We start from the raw sequence: 19,152 nt of genomic DNA on the forward strand, positions 1-19,152 counted from the left end.
AATGGGAAGATGTCATAATCTGCGCTGGGTTCCGTTCAATAATCTGAAGATTTTTATGATTTTCAGGCAGTTATACAAAAAAGTTGCAGTTTACCCCGAGAAATACGAAAAAGTTGCAAGATTAGGATTTCTTCAAGATTATATCGAGACTTTTCCTGCGCAAGATTTTTTTGTAAAAATGTAATGATAAATACGGTGAAAAGTTTTTTCAGAGTAGTTTTAAGAAAACAGTGAGAAATTTTCGGTTTAGTAAATAACCCCCTAGGAGTACCTTGCGAGAATATTGGTATGGAAGTCACGAGAAGCACAGAGATTCATGACGGTAATTGCACTTATAATGCACCTGCTCTGCTCTCATGTAGTTATGCACAAGTACAGGGCACATTGATGCAAGGGGGATTTGTAAATTAAACCTGCCTAGAGGTTCCTTTTGTAATGCAAGCAACTCACATGCAACAACTGAATTGCATGTTTATGCCATATACAAAAAACTGCAGCTTCAGCTTGCATGAACTACAAATAAAATTGTGTGCAATTGCAGCATCTGCTGTTATGCTGGAATTCCATTGCAGGTGAAAAGCATGGGAAATTTTGTGGATTGATTTTTGCCCACAGTTTGAAATTGCATTAGTAAATGAGCCCTGCAGACAAGCAAGGCATGGCAGGCAGACACTTGTCTCTGGGCTCATGGGCACCATGGACTATAAGACACCCTGGGCCACATGCACTAGTTTAGGCACAACCCCTAGGTATAAAAACTCCTGCAAAATTTGCATATGTTAAAATGCTATTTAAAATGCTATAGTCTACCCAGTTTTTATATACGGACTGGTTTTCCGTGGGGGCAGTTTGTATTCATTTGCATTCTGACACTGGGGGGCACATTTACTATTGGTCGAATATGGAGGGTTAATTAACCCTCCATATTCGACCATCGAAGTTAAATCCTTCGAATTGAAGGAAAAATCATTCGATCGAACAATTAAATCCTTCGAATAGACCGATTCGAAGGATTTTAATCCTTCGATCGAATGATTTTCCTTCAATCACAAATTGCCTAGAAAGCCTATGGGCTTCCTTTCCTTCTATTCCTTCACTCGAGCTAAGTAAATGTGCCCCTGGATGTTGTATTTGCATGTGAAGGTTTCCCAGTGACACCTAGTGGACACTATATAAAAAAAAAAGAGACTGTGTTGACTTAGAATATTTAGGGGGTTATTTATCAAGCTCCGAATATCCGAACCTCGAATAATTCATACTTTTCTTACCAAAAAAAAAAAACCTATGAATTATTCGATATTTATTTAAGTCCGATGGTCTAAAAACTCTAAAACCATAAATATATATTAGCAGAGACAATTATCAGTATTCTCTATTTTGCAGCTCCAGCAAAAAGCTGGCTACAAGTTGCACTGTATATCAGTTGCCCTAAAAGAGAAGAAAACCCTCCCCTGAACTCCAGGTGCCATTCATCTGCTTCCCTCTCCGCACCACCTACCATCTAGTGCATACTTGATATAAAAATGTGCAGTAAGGTTTACAGTTGCCATCTTGTGTCTCTTTGGTTACTCTTCTGTCAGAGCTTGTCAATCTCCGATACTGAGCTCAGTTGTAGCCAATCCAGACCTAGCTTTAACTAGAGAGCAGAGTATCCAAAGTTGTGCAAGATGGGCCTGGTATATCCCTCTGCACAACTTTGCATTGTTGTATCAGGTTATACCAGGTACAAAGAGAGAGACACTCTTGACAGATACAGGTGGTGTAAAGAGGGAACCAGGAAGGGGGGAGTTATGGGTTGGTGTGAGGGTTCTAAAATCATTCTGGTAAAGTTGTTATATGGGTTTCATTAATGCAAACAACTAAATGGTCTATAATTAAGGACCCCAAATAAACTACAAATGATAATGCGAAAATGTTGCTACCAAAGCTGGTTGTTGCTATATACTGTACATTTGAAAGAGACTGGAGATATAAGAAGCACCACACAAGTTTATTTCCGTACATAAACAAAATAAAAATCTTTCTACCAAAGCAACAGAGTGTAAATATGTTTAGGGAGCAGAGTATCCAAATTATTACCATTTACAAACCTGATCCCATCTATACAATGGTATTGTTTATTTCATACTGCTTGTGAATTAAGGAACAACATGACCTGAATCATTATAAACACAAAACATGAAAGCACCTATTTAATTACAACATCCTCACTTTTTTTTGTTTTTATGGCACGCCATCTGATGAGCAGTTGGCAACCAATTCCAGCTAGAGAGGGAGCACAGAAACACACATTTTCCCAGATTGGTATGTATAACCATGCAGGACCTTAGGGGTTGTAATACAACAGAGTGCTCTGTTTAGGTGATAAACATCATGATTATTTGGTAATCTTATCCTGCTAGACCTGAGCATTGTGCATCTCTGGTCTACAAGAATCTCAGTTAGTTACTGAATTCTGTTTTTCATTAGGCAAGCTTTATTTTCTTTATTGAAATTACTGATGTGGAGAAAGTGGAGCAATAAAAACAAAAAGGTAGACATCTAGTTAAAAGGGTGCCGTGGAATATTTCCATACATGTATATACACTAAACATCTCAGAATACAGTTTGTATTTGGAACGAATTATAAAACTCCATACTCATCTGGGAAATGAATGCACTGCTTTTTAAAACATTTCATACTATGCAGTTCTGTGTTCTACGGTTTCTGGCTCTTTTAGGTGCTTTAAATGCTGTGTAGTCCAAATACATGGCATTACAGCTGCCCAAAAAGCTTCCAGTAGCAGGGTCGTAATTACTGAGGAAGCAGACCCTGCGGCTGCAGGGGGCCCAGGAGGTATAGGGGGTCCCATGAAGCCCTAATTCAATACATATTGGTAAAACAGGTCAAGCTTTAGACATTTTGAGGGCCTGAAAAATAATTTGCCGTGGGTCCCAGTAATATCTAGTTATGTCACTGCCCAGTAGACTTCAACTGACAAACACTTGTACAAATGCTTGTCAAGTGTCTGCCATATTGTAGGAGCAGATGCATGTGCTTCTGGGCTATTTAAAAACGCAGAATCTTAAAGCACCCATTGTGAGCCATTACTTTATCTTTAAAAATTATAGTAAATTAGAAATACTAAATTCTTGGCAGGGAATTCATTTTGCTTGTTGTAAATCCACAACCTATCTCTAAAGCTTTTAGTAATTTTTATAGTATTAATAAAAAAATATATCTAACTATTTAAGCCTTATAAATCAGGACTAATTGTGTTAGTTGCCTGAGACTTTTGAACAACTTTTAAAAGTATTAAATACGTGTCTGCCTTGTGTGCTTTATTTTAATTGCAACAACACATTCTCAGCCTTCTCATGTCTATATATATATATATAACACCTTACTTTCCTAAACCAGTTAAGGAATCCCAATGCTGTTTATACTAATTGTAATCTTCCTACTCTGCAGATTGGTGGCTGATAAAGTATACATTTGATCTTCTAAATCCCGGTTAAAAATGCAATACGGGATCTTCATTTCTATGGTTCATTTCAGAAATATATCTTGGTTGGTGATCCCTTGGTTGGTCCAGTTCCATTGTGCAGAGACTACATGCATTGTACCACATGCACTGGAGCATCTTGCAAAGAAATTCTATGGTGTATAATAGCAGTTGTCCCAGGCATAGTTTTCAGCTGATAGTGGGGATTGTAGTCACTAAGATTTGAAGGATAAAATACCTAAATACAATTGTTAAATATTTTTCACCTAGGGGCATCTATGATGTCAGGGGCCTAGCTTCCGTGCAGAAACTAATATCCCATTGAATGTTAAGGAGCCAGTACTAGCTCTCACCAGAAGTCGCACCAACATTTTATATAAACTACATTGCTCTCCAGGTATTTGTATTACAGAGTAGCCATACAGATGAAATGCTAGAGGGTTGAGTTTTGATGCTGCCATCCATCCTAGTGGTATTTTTGAAAGCTGAAAGCCTGTGTCTTTTACAAACCTCAGTAATTTTATCTTATGACAATTAACTACATGTATAAAAACTTGCTTACAGTATCCAAAATCAGAAGCGTACCTGTTTCAGGATCTGGAGACACGTGTGTGCAAAAGGTCCTTACTATATCTCCATAATATATCTCACCAATGCCAAATATCATATGCAAAACACATAAAGCGCTCTTCATTCAATTTAGTAGCTTCTGGGGAAGGACTGTGGAATAGCATGCAGCATGGTATAAAATTTAGCAACACTAGCATGGTGTTAATAACTATGGGGGACAGTTTGTTAACCAAATTGAATCTCACGTGTTCAATTAAAGAAATGGACCTTATTTGGTTTTTTTTGCTGTTTTACATAAGCTAATAATGATGAATAATGAATGAAATGTGTATTTTTTTTTATACTTTTTGTTCTTGTCCTTAGCACACGAGGAGGGTGACATTTTTGTTTGGGGAGGCTACCAATATAATTATTTCCATTGCAAAACCAATAATTTTATAAATTGTACTATATGAATATACAACAGTTGGTCACTTTTTGGGAAGGCACTCTATAGCGCTATAATTGTGCTCCATGACTATTAACACTTGTTACCCTAAGGCAATTTGGCCCTGAGCTAATTCAGCAGAAAAAAATCTAGCTCATGCTTTAGCTCTAAAGTGTCTAGAATCCTACAAAGGATTTTCAGAAAATTCAACTAGTGGTAAAATATTCTCATCTCAATTATTTCAAGAGGTAATTTCCTAAATAAACATACTTTTAGTATATAGTAGAGAGCAGTAATCTAACTGATTGTTTTCCTATATATTTGTTTTTTACCTACTTTACCAAGCACAGCCCCTTTTCAGCCTAGCTTTCAAAGCATCTATCTGGTTATTAGACACTCCCCAGATAGTGATTTACTTAGTAACTTAAAACAAAAATCTCAGCATTTTCCCCCCAAAGAGTTTAAGATACTTAATGTACTACTGTCTACAACACACTGAAGGCACTATACATTATTTGTGGTGTCCCCTTTAAATCATAAGGCAAGCACAATGTTCTTGCTAACACGTAAATGCAAAAATTCATGCACAAACTACAAAACAAACATATTAACATATGCACTTGCATAGTGTACATGAAAGCATCAGATTCATTCTATGAAACCATCACAAAAGATATGATGCCATGTGGTTCACATTATTTATGCAGCAAAACACAGCAGCCATGCACAGAGCAAATGAAACTTCTGCTTTATACAACACACTCTGAATATATATTATGGCAATATGTGAAATGGGCTTCGGTGTCATAAAATAAGGCAGGACAGTAGCTTCATGCACATTTATGTGACTGAGGAAAGAAGGATAGAAGGACGGTCACAGTATTTAAGAATGCACATCTATGTCTCTTTCAAAGATTATTAAACCTCATTGAGAGCCAGAGGTTTAAGGTTTTTGTGGATCCTGTTGCCCCTTAGGATGGAAGCAGCTGCACATTATTTAAACCCGTTCTTTATTCAGCCCCAGTCTTTGTGTTTATTACAGCATCAATCTGTAGCCAACATCTTCACATAATCCATGTCATATAAGCTCTTTTGTGTACATCCTCATTACAAAACTAAGTAATTCAAAGTTTTGTTCTTTATAAGTCACACTGAGTCCTTTTAATTACTTTAACTTTACTGACTAGTTCATCATAACTTGTCTTTGGCTGGTCAATCAAGAAACATCTCATTCCTTTATCTTCTTCATTTGAATGTTGCATTCTCTTTTGTTGTTTTTTTTTTTTTAAGGCAGCTGGAACATTAAAGTCTTTATCTAAGAAGCATGTGTCCTGCAATAACTACACATTGTTAAGCAAAACTCAAATTAATTAAGCAATCTAAATTTCCATTAACCTTTTCAGCCTAAATTCCTGGTTAGAACTTTACTTTGGCTGGCCTCCAAACAGAAGCCTGCATCCCTGTTTTGGCTGCAATGAACTTCGGCTTTGGAACCTGGAACATTGAACTCGATGACCTGGGAGAAGTAACGGAACTAGTAGGGCTAAGTATACCAGAACTCTGGTAGCTAGGAGAGATGTAATTCTGGTGAATCTCCTGTTTAGGAGCTTGGTATTGAGCAGGTAATGGATCCACTGATGGCATAGGTTGGCAGGTAAGATCTGTTCTCCATACTGGCTCTGCAAGAGTAGTTGCAGATCGAGGAGCTATCACAGTTGGTGTCATACTGACTGATGCTGACATTGGAACTGGAGTTGAGAAACGTTTTATCTCATGAGCTCTAGCAGTTTTTACAGGAACTTGTCTAGCAGGTGATGCCAATACATTTGATTTTTGTGTGTCTATTTTTGTTGGAGTCTGGTTTGTGCTGTTAGAAGAATCATCAAAAACAAACATCGCAGATTTTAGCTGATAAGGCTGATGTCTCATAAAATCAATTGCCTGCATTCTGGGTTTACCCGCCGGACCTTTCTTAACTTTGCTTTCAGCTTTGTTAACTTGCGTTTTGGATGCTGCTAATGGATGAAATGGAGACCAAAGGGGATTATAGGCAATAGGGGGTGGAGCACGAATGTTTGATGAGTATTTCCAAGACAAGGGAAGAGAAGGGGTAGGAGAGGGTGTTCTTGGCCTGGAATTAGGCCTTGATCTGGATGTAGGAGTCGAGTCCACAACAAACTTGTCCATGCGGCTTTGACGTTTAGCAAAGAGCTCTGCTCCTTTACCTCCTAGGTGTGGAATATCTTGACCTCCATTAAAAATCTCATTTACTGGTGTTCTCTGTAAAGGTTTTGGAGCCACTGGTGGAGGGACCTTAAACTTGCGTGCTGAGGATTGCATAAAATTACAGGCTTCAGCTCCTAGGCTAAGGAAATCCTCTTCAGGCCCAGACTCAAAACCTGGTTGCTCTTGTTTTGGTTTCACATCTATTTTTTGTACCATAGATAAAAGTTCAGGGTTTGGTAAGCACTTTTTTTCTTCTACTTTAGCAAACATCTGTTTTTTCCCACCTCTCCTGCGTGCTTCATTCAAGATTCCAGTACGACCAACAGGAACAGAAATCCTCTGTTCTCTTGTGTTCACAGAATCTAGTGACTGGTTTGCAGGTTTGGGGTTCGGGGTAAAATATGAAGTAGGTGTTATTGGTTTAGTCACTGGAGTACAATCAGTTAATTTGGTGACATTTGCATGTGTAACTGATGCTTGAGATCCTGATGGGCGTGAAGGAGTTGACAGATAAATGGAAGCAGTGGTGGTCCGTGGTGTTGTTTGATTAGATAGATTTTCAGGAGTTCTTTCACATTGTACTTGATTAATTGTTGGTGGTGCATCTGCCCTTCCAGGTGCTGGGATATAAAGGGATGCAACAGAGCAAACTGGAGTAATAGAAGATGCCTCTGGGATGAATGATAGGAAGGGTGATGGAGTTATGATTTGGGATGATGGAATTTCACTCGATTTTTTTGGCGAACTAGGCTTGAATAAAACTGATGTTGCCACAAGGCGCTGACCACTTTGACCTGGAGTAAATGGACGTGCTGATCTATTAAAGATTTCAGAAGCTGCTTGAACACCATCTGCTTGAGTGGATTGTGACTGAGGAGGAGTTGTTGATATATTAGTGCTTGCTACATTTGGGCTTTCAGCAACACCTATTTCTTGGGTTTTATTCAAAGAGTTAACATTTCCATTCAACATCTTTTTCCGGATTGGAGCTACTGGAGTTGTTTGATTCTCTTTAGGATGTTGTAAAGGAACAGAAATTTGTAAAGGAACAGTATCAGCAGGGGATTGCTCCGATCTCTGTCTTTGTAGCTCAAATAACTCAGCTCCTTTCCCTGATGCCTCAGTCAATCCCTTGTCTACTTGCTGCTCATCCATGTTTGGCTTTTCAATATCTAAGTAGGTGCTATCCCAGTCTGAGTGATTTGTTAGACTACGGGCATCCGAGAAACCTTCCTCATCAAATTCTGATTCACTTGTAGGAAAGACACCGTCCTCGTCCTCGTTGTAACGATCTTCATCCACACTTCCGTAACTCACAAGGGTATACTTTTTTGCTCGCTGCCGTCTCTTCTTAAACATAAGCACGCCCTTGGAGTGAGGATTTGGAGCATCTGTCAGCAAAGATGCAATGGTTCTGCATTTAGTTCTGGCATCTTTAACGTTCTTCTCCTGTACACTTTCACTTCGGTGCAGCTCTGAAAAACATAAGCAACAGAAAGTTACAACAATATGCAAATTAACTCTATTCATTGAAATTGTGTTGCATTATAATATACGATACCTGCCTAATATTGAAGGAAAAGTTTACCTGTGATTTAACTTTTAGTATGATGTGGAAACAACAGATATGGGCCACTGGACTTTTCAGTATTTTTTTGTGGTTCTTTGCCTTTCTGTTCCTCTTATTCTAACTTATGAAATAAAATGTTTTACTGATTAGATTGCTAAGGCTATTCTCTATTCGTTTTGCAGCATGTCCTTTAAATCCCTACATGGTTGCTGGGGTCAGACAACTACTGTAGTACTGCTTAGTTTCCGCATAATTTTGTTTAAAGCAATATAAAAATCTAATTTTCCAATGGACAAAGTACAAACTACACATTTAGGGAGTTATTTATTAAAGTCCGAATCCAACAAACTCAAAACATTCAAGTTTTTTTAACTATAAAATTCGAATTTTTAGTGGAAAAAAAACTTGAATTTTTCAAGAGGATGGAAAAAGTTTGAATTCAAAAATACCCCATCTCAGACCTGGGAGAGGTCCTTCTCCTATTTGGAAGTTTCTGTGGTCTGTGCTGGAATTCATTTTTACCGGATCCGATTAAATCATGCTTTTTTTATTAATAAATAAGTTCCAATCTGGGATTCTAGTTTGGCCGGACTTTTTTATTTAAATACTCCAAATGTAGGTTTAAACCCCTAAATGTGGGTTTAATCAGTCTGAAAATAAGTTGTATAGTAACATATCAGATTGTAAAGGTGGTCCGATGCATGGTCTTAAATGGTGCACCCATAATATTCATACTAACAAAGAGCTTTGTCCACTCAAACCTTGAGGTAAAACCAATGGTTTACAGTAAATAAAGAGAATCTGCTCTGCCCATGAAGGCAGAGGCTGAAACTTTAGCAGATCTGTCCCCTTGTCAGTGGTCTCTCCCCACCCAGAGAGTTACACAGTAGAAGGGTTGTTCACGCTGTTATTTCATCTCCTGAATGAATCAGTACTTTATACATAATCTGTACTTTTCCTTCACACATCTCATCCTAGTAGCCGATCCTTTGCATGCTACTGAAACAATTTGTCATAAAAGGAATAAAAAATCTAACAAAGTAAACACAAAAAAATGAAAAATTATTGACATCACCCAAACATTAAGGGCAAGGCCACACTGGACAGTTTTAAAAATGCTTGAGCGTAAATATGCACAAAATGAAGCCCTACTGAAAATAATGGAACATGCACTATAGCAATTCCCACTGGGCGTTTGCGAGCCAACAAAATACCAGTATTTGCGTTTTTCAGCAGAAACGCCAATACGCCAAGGAAACACCATATTATTGAACTCTATAGGATCCGCAGGTTTGGAAATACACTTTGCTGAAATATGCCTTGTATTTCAATATTGTGGCCAAATTCTCGCGAGATGGAATGCACATATACGTATCTGCGGCATTGTCTGCTGGTGACTTAATTACTCTGTGTATTGACGATCAGTCCAGCTACATTTTGCATGTAAATTGCTTTTTTTCTTGCCTTTTTTCAAAAAAGTTTAATAAAATTCTTCCGAGCAGTATAGTGGGGAACAATAAAAACCAGAAATGCATGTTGGAAAAAGAAAACTACAGGCTGAAAAATGCACATTATCAAGTGCATATGGTTTCATTGGCGTATTTACACACGTAAAAATACCCTGTGTGACCTCACCCTTACTATTCATTCCATACATATCCTCTTCAATGCGTTTATATTGGTATTTCAAGGTTTAAGCCATTCATTCATTTAATTTTGTCTATGAAAACAATGTAGAGTGGACAGAGCGTAATACAGTATCAAGTTATTTCATTCATATATATTCTAATGTAAGGATAATGCAATCCCCTTGCCTAACACCATAACGGCACCATAATGATATTGGATCACAAAGCAAAGGCTAATAACGCTTTATTTGAGAAGCTTGTACCATTGCCTGCAAGGTATTTGTTCCAGTTTAGTTAGGACAGTGGAAGGGATAAGAGGAAACAGATAAACCAATTGAAATACATTGATGAAATTGGAAAATACAAACCAAAATATCAACCAAAGCCTTTGGTGAATAATCATGTGCAGAAGGTAGATTTGCTGTGTAAAAAGTGGTGACAATGTTGTATACAAAGCTTTTCCCTAAGTTAATACCTCTTTTTCCCCAGAATTGTAAAAATTTTTTATACCCGTTTACATCAATTCCTTACACAGCTTTTACTACGTGTTTTTACATGGTGAGGTAAATAGCTTTTTGACAAACCATTATAAATACAGCCCCTGAGGGGCCCATTTACTTAGCTCGAGTGAAGGAATAGAGGAAAAATAGTTCGCATTTCAAATGGTCGAATATGGCTACTTCGACCATCGAATGGGCTACTTCGACCTTCGACTTCAAATCGAACGATTCTAACTAAAAATCGGTTGACTATTCGACCATTCGATAGTCGAAGTACTGTCTCTGTCAAAAATTCTTTGACCCTCTATTTCGCCACCTAAAACCTACCGAGGCCAATGTTAGCCTATGGGGAAGGTCCTCATAGGCTTCCTAACAATTTCCTGATCGAAGGAATATCCTTCGATCAATGGATTAAAATCCTTCGAATCGTTCGATCGAACGATTATTCCTTCGATCGTTCGATCGTAGGAATATCGGTAAATCCTCTGACTTCAATAATCGAAGTCGCAGGATTTTACTTAATTAACCCTCGATATTCGACCCTAGGTAAATGTTCCCCTAGGTGTTCTCTGATTCCGTAATGCATCTTACCAACAATATTAGTGCTGATTATGGATGTGATGAAACCAGTTATTAATAGTCCCACGACTGTTATAGAACAGGCCTTTATGGGAAGTTTGTTACTATGCCACACTGTTTATGTCTGTTGGTTTACACACCAAATACAGGTATGGGATCCATTATTCTGAAACCCATTATCCAGAAAGCTCTAAACTACACGATAGCCATCTCACATGGACTCTCTGTAATAATAAAACAGTACCTTGTACATAATCCCGTATTAGATATAATCAATTAATTCTCATTGCAGGCAAAACCCCCCTATTGGGTTTCATTAATGTTGAAATTATTTTTAGTCGACTTAAGCATTGGAATTCCAAATGACAGAAAGACCCTTTATCCAGAAAGCCCCAGGCCCTGAGCATTCTGGATATCAGGTCCCATAGCTGTACTGTACGTTTACAGATTCTAATACAAATATGGATATGTAAATATTTATGTGGATAATGTATAGTGCTTAAAACGAGTAAAACTTATTTAAATAAGAAGGGAAAGGTTATATATAAAAGTATATTTGTACAGGCATCTTATAAATAAAGTTGCAGTTTACAGCAACCGAAATACACCAAAAGAAACTGTGCAATAAGGGGCAGATTTATCAAGGGTCGAATTTCGAAGTGATAAATACTTCGAAATTTGACCCTAGAATTAAAATACTTCGACTTACAAAATCGAAGTCGAAGTATTTTTCACTGAATTTGCCCATCGAATGATCAAAATAAAAACGTTCGATCTAACAATTAAATCATTCGAATCGAATGATTTGAATGATTTTAGCGAACGATCGAATGATTTTGCTTCGATGCGTAAAGACTTAGAAAAATGGTTAAGAAGGTCCCCATAGGCTAACATAGCACTTTGGCAGGTTTAATTTGGTGAAGTATTGAAGTCGATGTTTTTTTAAAGAGACAGTACTACGATTATCGAGTGGTCAAATATTTGAACGATTTCTACTTCGAGTCGAAGTAAATTCGAAGTCCGTAGTATCCTATTCGATGGTCGAAGTATCCAAAAAATTACTTTTTACTTCGACAAAAAAAAATTTTTTTACTTCGACAATTCCCTCGAATTCACTTTGACCCTCGATAAATCTGCCCCTAAATCATACATACATTTAAATATATAAAACAGGACTATATATATTGGCCACCTCTAGTTCTTTGTAAAGTCTCGTAAGGAGCTAAATACAAAAGTATCTAAAAGCCCACAAAAGAAACATTAGTATATGAAGCAAGGAGAAGTAAAAAAGGGAGTTAATTACCTGCATAAAGATTATCTGTGCTGTGGTAGCAAGGGGTTGGCGAATCCGGCATGACACAGACACCATTAAAGTTACAATGTTCCATAAAGAGAGACTGAAAGTTACATCCACTCCAATACTGGAGCCAGACCAAAGTACAAAAATCTCCCTGGGTCTCTGCTGCCCTTTCTACAAGTCTTTTTAAGTCTCTACTTTTGTCTCCTCTGGCATTGCTGCTAGGGGACAGTGGCTCTCGGAAGTCAATGAGATCATCTAGTCTATTTTTACTGCAAAGGGCTTATCACTAGACCATGCTATGGACATTGTCACCTGTCACATAAGTTCTGTCCCCTGTGCTGGTAGTTGAGCTTAAGAAAAATAGATTTTCCTCCAGCCACAATTTTTTCCCAACCCTGTAATATGAGTATGAAACAATGTTATGTATGCCTCCTAACATGAGGTCACCGCACTTAAAATACCACCATTATCGATAAAAAAAATCCCTGCACCTTGAAATCCCATTCTTCAGTTAACTACCAAGATAACTACCAAAAAATATATTTGTTAAATGAACCAGTCGAATTGATTCTTTTCATAAATGTATTTTCCCATTATATATATTTTTTATATAACATTTATCCATGGGAATTAGTTATTGTTATTCCATTATCAACCTATCTGTACAGTATAACAAAAGGTTATGAAGGATTTTCCTCCTAGTGGTAGTGGTATCTCAGAACACAATATTTTGTACTACAGCAGCAACAATCTACATTACATTCAAGCCATACACAACCCAAAATATGACCACAAAGCAACAATGCTGTATTTAAGAATCTTTACATATAAGATCAGGCAGCTAAATGCAACTAAATTCAATTATCTATAGGAAAAGTCTATAGTTTTGAGTTCATATACTGTACATTATCCAGAATGCTCAGGTCCTGGGTTTTTCTGGATAAGGGATCTATCTGTAATTTGGATCTCCATACCTTAAGTCTACTAAAAAATAATTTAAACATTAAATAACCCCAATAGGATTGTTTTGCCTCTAATAGGGATTACATATGTGTATCTTAGTTGGGATCAAGGACATGGTACTTTTTTATTATTACGGAAAAAATAGAACATTTTTTAAAAATGATTTGCTTAAAATTTAGCCCATAATTAAAAACTTCCTGGATAATGGGTTTCCAGATAATAGCTCACATACCTGTACGACCATAACTCCAGATTTTTGTTAGTATTCCAATGTATTCCTCCAAAAACTACTCAAGTCAAAGCTGATTAGGAAATGGTTGTTATGGGTAACTGCCCTGGTACAAAAATGGGTCAGTGTCTTGATATTGTATTATATTTACAAAGCTCAACAGATAAGACTAGCAATGCCTAAAATCAAATAAATGACCAAAATCTATGATAACTGCTACTGTTTTCTTGAATTCAAATGGTATTTTCTAATAATGGTAATTAATTACAACACAAAGTATATTTATATTTGGTCGGACCCCTCCCCTATGCTGTAGGGGTCTATTTATTAAAGGTTGAGTTTGTCTGGTCGAGTTTTTATAACTTTTAGTTATAAAAAAAAAAACTGAATCCAAGAATGCTCCAGCTAAAACCGGTCTAATTTATGTTAAAGTCCATGTTAGAGGCCCATATAACCATCTGAAGATGGTTTTTGTCTTCGTTATTTTCAAGTGTTTTGGGGAGTTTGATGCCGGTTTTCACTTAAAAACTCGAATAATTGGAGTTTTTCAACAACAAACTCAACAAATTTTACAATTCAAAAAAGTTGCACAACTCGATTTGACGCTTGATTTTTTTCATGTTTTTTATTTATCCAGCTATATCAACCTGAATTATTAAATAATTAGCTACTAATATGAATTTGTTTGAGTTTGTTTTTCAAATTATGGGGAAAAAGTTGAATTTTAGAAAATAACCCCCTGTATACAGTGCTACGCAATATGTTGGCGCTATATAAATACATGTTAATAATAATATATATGTCATGGAAGTACTATTTACAGTATCTTTGGAACCCAAGTATGCTGGAAAGAAAATGGTATCCGGTAACATTCTCAGGGCAGCAGACACAAAGAATGCAATTTGAGAAAGATATTTAGGGGAAACAATATGCACGATTGGGTTTACATGTGTAATCATTCCCAAAACCACACTATATTCCTAATATATGCACAAACAGTATGCATCAATTCATTATACTTTCTAATGAAAGGTTTTTATATAAATATGGATAACAATGATTATAAAAATATTATATCATTAAGAGTTCAGCATGACCACATGAGATAGAATTTATCTCTACTCATAAACACTTTCAAATGTATCCTGCTATTTATATGATGGGCCAAAATTGTTGTTGACAATTTGAAGAAACATATATGAATGACTGTAGCTTAGAGTAATATTCAGTTTTATGGAAAGTGGCTCTATACACACACACTCACATATAGACAGTACAGTAAGGGGGTTATTTATCAAGGCCCGAAATTCATCTCAATATTGGCTGCTACAAACTCCGATCTAACCCGCTCAGGTTTTTAACGATTATTTATTATTACATTTTCCCGAAAATTTGCTTTGCGGGAAAAGCTCAGATTTTCACAATTTTTTCGTGAAATTTTCCCAGAAATCTCAGAATCTTTCGAAGTTTTCACCCGAAAGCTCCGAAAACCTTGTGAAATTGCCCGAAACCCCCAACATAACCAAAAATCAATGGGACTGTTCCCATTGACTTTCATGCAACCTCAACAGGTTTGAGATGCCGTGTTTTTATATTCGGGCTTTTTAGCCCTTGGGGTTTAATAAATTAGGAAAAATTCGTGATTTTTTTAAAAGTCCGATTTAATAAAAAAAAAATCACAAATTTTTCGGATAACGGGGAATTTCAGGTATTCGTAGCTTAGTAAATAACCCCCTAAATGTTTGTGATGAAGAACAAAATAAGAATAGAATCCTGTACATGACTGTATCAACAGTTTATTTGGTTAAAATGATACATCTGCCATGTGTGGGAATGCTTTGCCAACCTCAATTTCATGCCTTACGTATTTGATGCACTTAGGCACTTAATCATAGGTTATTTGTGTACATCTTTTATTTGCATAAATAAAGTCTGAAGTTCCGTTACTGCATCTGTCTGTAGGATCTGTGAGAGCCTGCTGCTTTTTTTCCTTGGACTGATACCTCAACCCAATGCTGTAGGTCTGGGACATGTGCACCCTGACCCCATGCACAAACTCTATTTGTATGGCTATGCAACAATAATTTCTCTGTTATATCTTAACAATTGCACTGGAACTAATATTCTATAAAACTATTTTTTATCCCAAATGCTCTCAAAGAGCAATCTCCCAGAAAAAATAAACCTCATTGCTTTATCATCTCAACAGGTTGGAGAGAACGTGTACTACACAAAAGAAGATACAACACCTTCATGATATGGCGACACTAAAAATGTATTTATTTATTTCTTAAACATTAGCCATTGTTCTTTAAACCAAAAAAAAATACAATGCATGTTTGTAAGTGTGGGGATTTGGAGTGTACCCCACCTTCTTTAATGGAACTGGATGTGGTACAAATTAAATGAAAGCTTGAGAGCCTTTAGAAACAAACTTAACTTCTACATCTACATCTCCCACATTATAAAAAAAAACGTAAAGAGGGTAGAACAATTACAGTAAGTACAGTAATATTTGGCGTAATGAAGTGTAAGACACACAAGGTTACTTGTCCCCCGTATGAAACTTGTTCCTGATAAGGAAACCATCTCAGCACTCGGCCATAATCTTTATTACACATACTCTTCAATCTGCTCTTAATATTCCATCCTCCTCTGGAAAAACATAGATTAGTACAAGTGCTTAAGCCCTGGAATGTGGCATTTGTATTGAGCAGATACTACTTTATTCCTAATCCACTCTTCTTTTGGATAGTATTGAACAGATGAATTATTTGGAAGCAAGAACAATTAGTACCTTCCAGTGCTAGAAGCCTTGATCATAGTGTAGTTTAAATAAATGTTAGAAAACAGTCAATGTCTCAAATATATTGAGACCCATTGAGTCCTAAAAATATTGTGCTGTGGGGCCTGTTTTTCATATTTCTGTTCTCCTACTTCTCTCTCTCTCAATCGGCAACAACAAAATGGAAAACTTTAAGGGAGTTATTTATCAAAATCCGAATTTTTCTGATTTTTAAATAAAAAAAGCCCAACCAAATTAGAATGCAGATTGACGCACGAAAAACAGGAATTTTTTGACAACCAAAAACCACGAAAAACTTGTTTTTGCGGAAAAACCATAGTCAAACCCCAAAAACTCTGAACTTTTACAGGCTTTAGATGGCATATTTTGGGATTCGGACTTGGAATAGGTTCGGGATATAATAAATCTCAAAGAAAATCGTCTCTTTTTTACTTTTCCAAGTTTTCGGTGTCTAAACAGACGCCGTAAAAAAATCACGCCTGAATAAATAACCCCCTAAATGTGCAAAAACAAGAATCGATAAAAGGGAGAAAAAAACACAATTACCAAATAATATAACACAATAGTCTACAAGTACCAGTGAATTCTAAGATAACCTTCCCTTTAAACATAAAATTAAATGAAATAATAACAGTCTTTTATAATGCAAAAATGCCAGGCAAATCGGTTTTTAAGGCTTGAGGTAAACCTTCGCACCTCAAGGTAATAAAGTGGTAAAAAAAAAGCTTGTACTTACACAAATAATTAAAATATCGGAATCCAGCAGGCTTGCCTTTCCTATTGCATTGTATCATGGATCTTACGGCTGTACAATGAGCTTTGATTTACAGAAACCCTTCTGTGAATGTTTGGCTAAATGGTGAATTTGTAACAATGTAACTGATTGCAACTGATCCAGTTGTATAACGGATGACGTTTATTTTTTAATATTAAGCCGAGAAAAAAACATTGCAGAGCTATTTTGCAATGACCCAGCTGTTGTTTGGCAATCCTTCAATGGTGTGAATAATATTTCCATAAACAAATATAAAAGTAATAGTTGCCATTACATCATATCTAGTTATGTAGAAGTAGAGCTAATGATTTGGCCGAAGCTGCATAGGGCCCTCAAACAGCTTTAGGGGGATCAGTCAATGACTGTTGCAGCTGTCAGTGTTGGGAATGTAGATCAAGAGAAATGCATAAAGGTGGGAGACAGAAAACTTAAATCAGAACTATGCAACCCGCACCACTCCAACTGTTGTTCTAAAAAAACTAAAACTCCATGCACCACCTGACATCCTACAACTCTGAATGGCATGCTGGGAATTACCTCTTATAAGTGAAGAACCACAGCAAATGTTCTCTCTACCCAACCTTGGCAGCTGTCAGCGTGTCCTCTTGTACCAATATAATATAGCATGCGGCAGTGCTTTGCTGCTGACATTTACTGAGAGGGGTGCACAATTACCCCACTCCAATATTATTCAATGTATATTAAATAGTCCAAATACTGCAATATCACAGCAAAGTGTTGGAATAATGCCAAAAATTCTGTTTGCGCCTCTGTCCACACCAACAAGTGTTCTATAAAATAGTATTGTGATGCATAGCGCAGATATGCAAATGCCATCAATAAATCTATGTTATTCCAGACTAGATCTGGATATGTTTTAGGCTGAGGCCACACGCCGCATTGGCTCCACTCTGTATTTTTCTGCCGGCTGAGAGAAGCGGATCTGTTCCCTTCGCCTGTTTTCATTTTTTTGGTCTATCTACACATTGCTCCATGTACCTGCACTAAATCGGAAGCTGTACGTTTCTGCGCAGATCAAAGGGGCTGGGGAAGGGAGTGAATCAACTTCTCTCAGCCTGCAAAAAGTAGCGGAGCCAGCACTACATATGCCCAGGCCCGTACAGCACTTGGGTCACAAGAAGGATTCCAATCTAAGTACTATTTGCAATGAGTTTTTATATTTTCCCTGTGTTTGCTTGTGTTTTTTAAAAAAGGTACCCAGTTTCCTTCCACACTCCAGAAACATACTAGTGGGGTATTTGGCAAGTGATGAAATTGTTCTTAGTGCTTGTGTGAATCTGATAGGGATTATAAAACAAGGAACAATAGAATGTATTGCTTTGCAGATAATTAAAAATAGCCAATAAAAACATCAATTAGTACATTTGTAATAAACTAATAATTTAATCTCAGTTTGTGCTTAATGGGGTTTTCACCCTAGATGGTAAAGACACCTGTCTTTAGGAAAAGGATGGGGGCACAATTCCAGATAATATATTTATTACTGTTACATTGTCCATATTCAATTAACTAATATTTCACACCTTTATAAATGTATACCTATACTAAAACAGCTTTCCTGGGCCTGGATTACTCTTTTAACACTCGCTGTAAATTGCCCTCTGGCTGCAGTTATCCTGTTAAGCACAGAAGCACACTCTATGAGCAAATTATTAGATCAGGTCCTTATTTCTCTTTACCCTTCCAATGTGGTGGAAAAAGGGACCCTGTGGGGGTCATGTGTGATCTGCTTTTGTCTGTATTTGGGGGACTGGGGCCTTGAAGCTATAAAAGACCGTAACAGATGTTTATAGTTTTGTGGTAGGTGTGTGGGGTGGCCAACTGAATGCCCCCTTGGTTGCCAAAGCTACTTAGCCCACCTCTGTGTATAATACTACTACTATGGGGACAGTAGTAGCAGCACACTGTAATGGAAATTATACACAGATTATCATATTTACCTCCAAATTTCTCTATTAAGGTAATCCATGGAAAAGTGCCCCCAAAGTCCAAATGATCATGAAAAGGGTAGAATATTGGATTTATAGACCAATTAACTTTTGAACTAAGCAGATTTCACTTGTTGCACATGTC

The 19,152-nt window shown here is 36.9% G+C and overlaps 1 protein-coding gene across 1 annotated transcript in view; it reads right to left on the minus strand.

The window, feature by feature from the left end:
* Nucleotides 1-1,971: 1,971 nt before the first annotated feature.
* synpo2l.S (synaptopodin 2-like S homeolog) overlaps nt 1,972-19,152 on the minus strand; it is a 57,101-nt gene continuing 39,920 nt past the window's right edge. Inside the window, exon 4 of the mRNA XM_018227603.2 lies at nt 1,972-8,183. Within this exon, the coding sequence (XP_018083092.1) occupies nt 5,899-8,183 (2,285 nt within the window). The 3' untranslated portion in view covers nt 1,972-5,898. The remainder of the gene's footprint in view (nt 8,184-19,152) is intronic.

The sequence above is a fragment of the Xenopus laevis genome, chromosome 7S (assembly GCF_017654675.1).
Source record: "Xenopus laevis strain J_2021 chromosome 7S, Xenopus_laevis_v10.1, whole genome shotgun sequence".
In the NCBI taxonomy this organism is placed as follows: Eukaryota; Metazoa; Chordata; class Amphibia; order Anura; family Pipidae; genus Xenopus; species Xenopus laevis.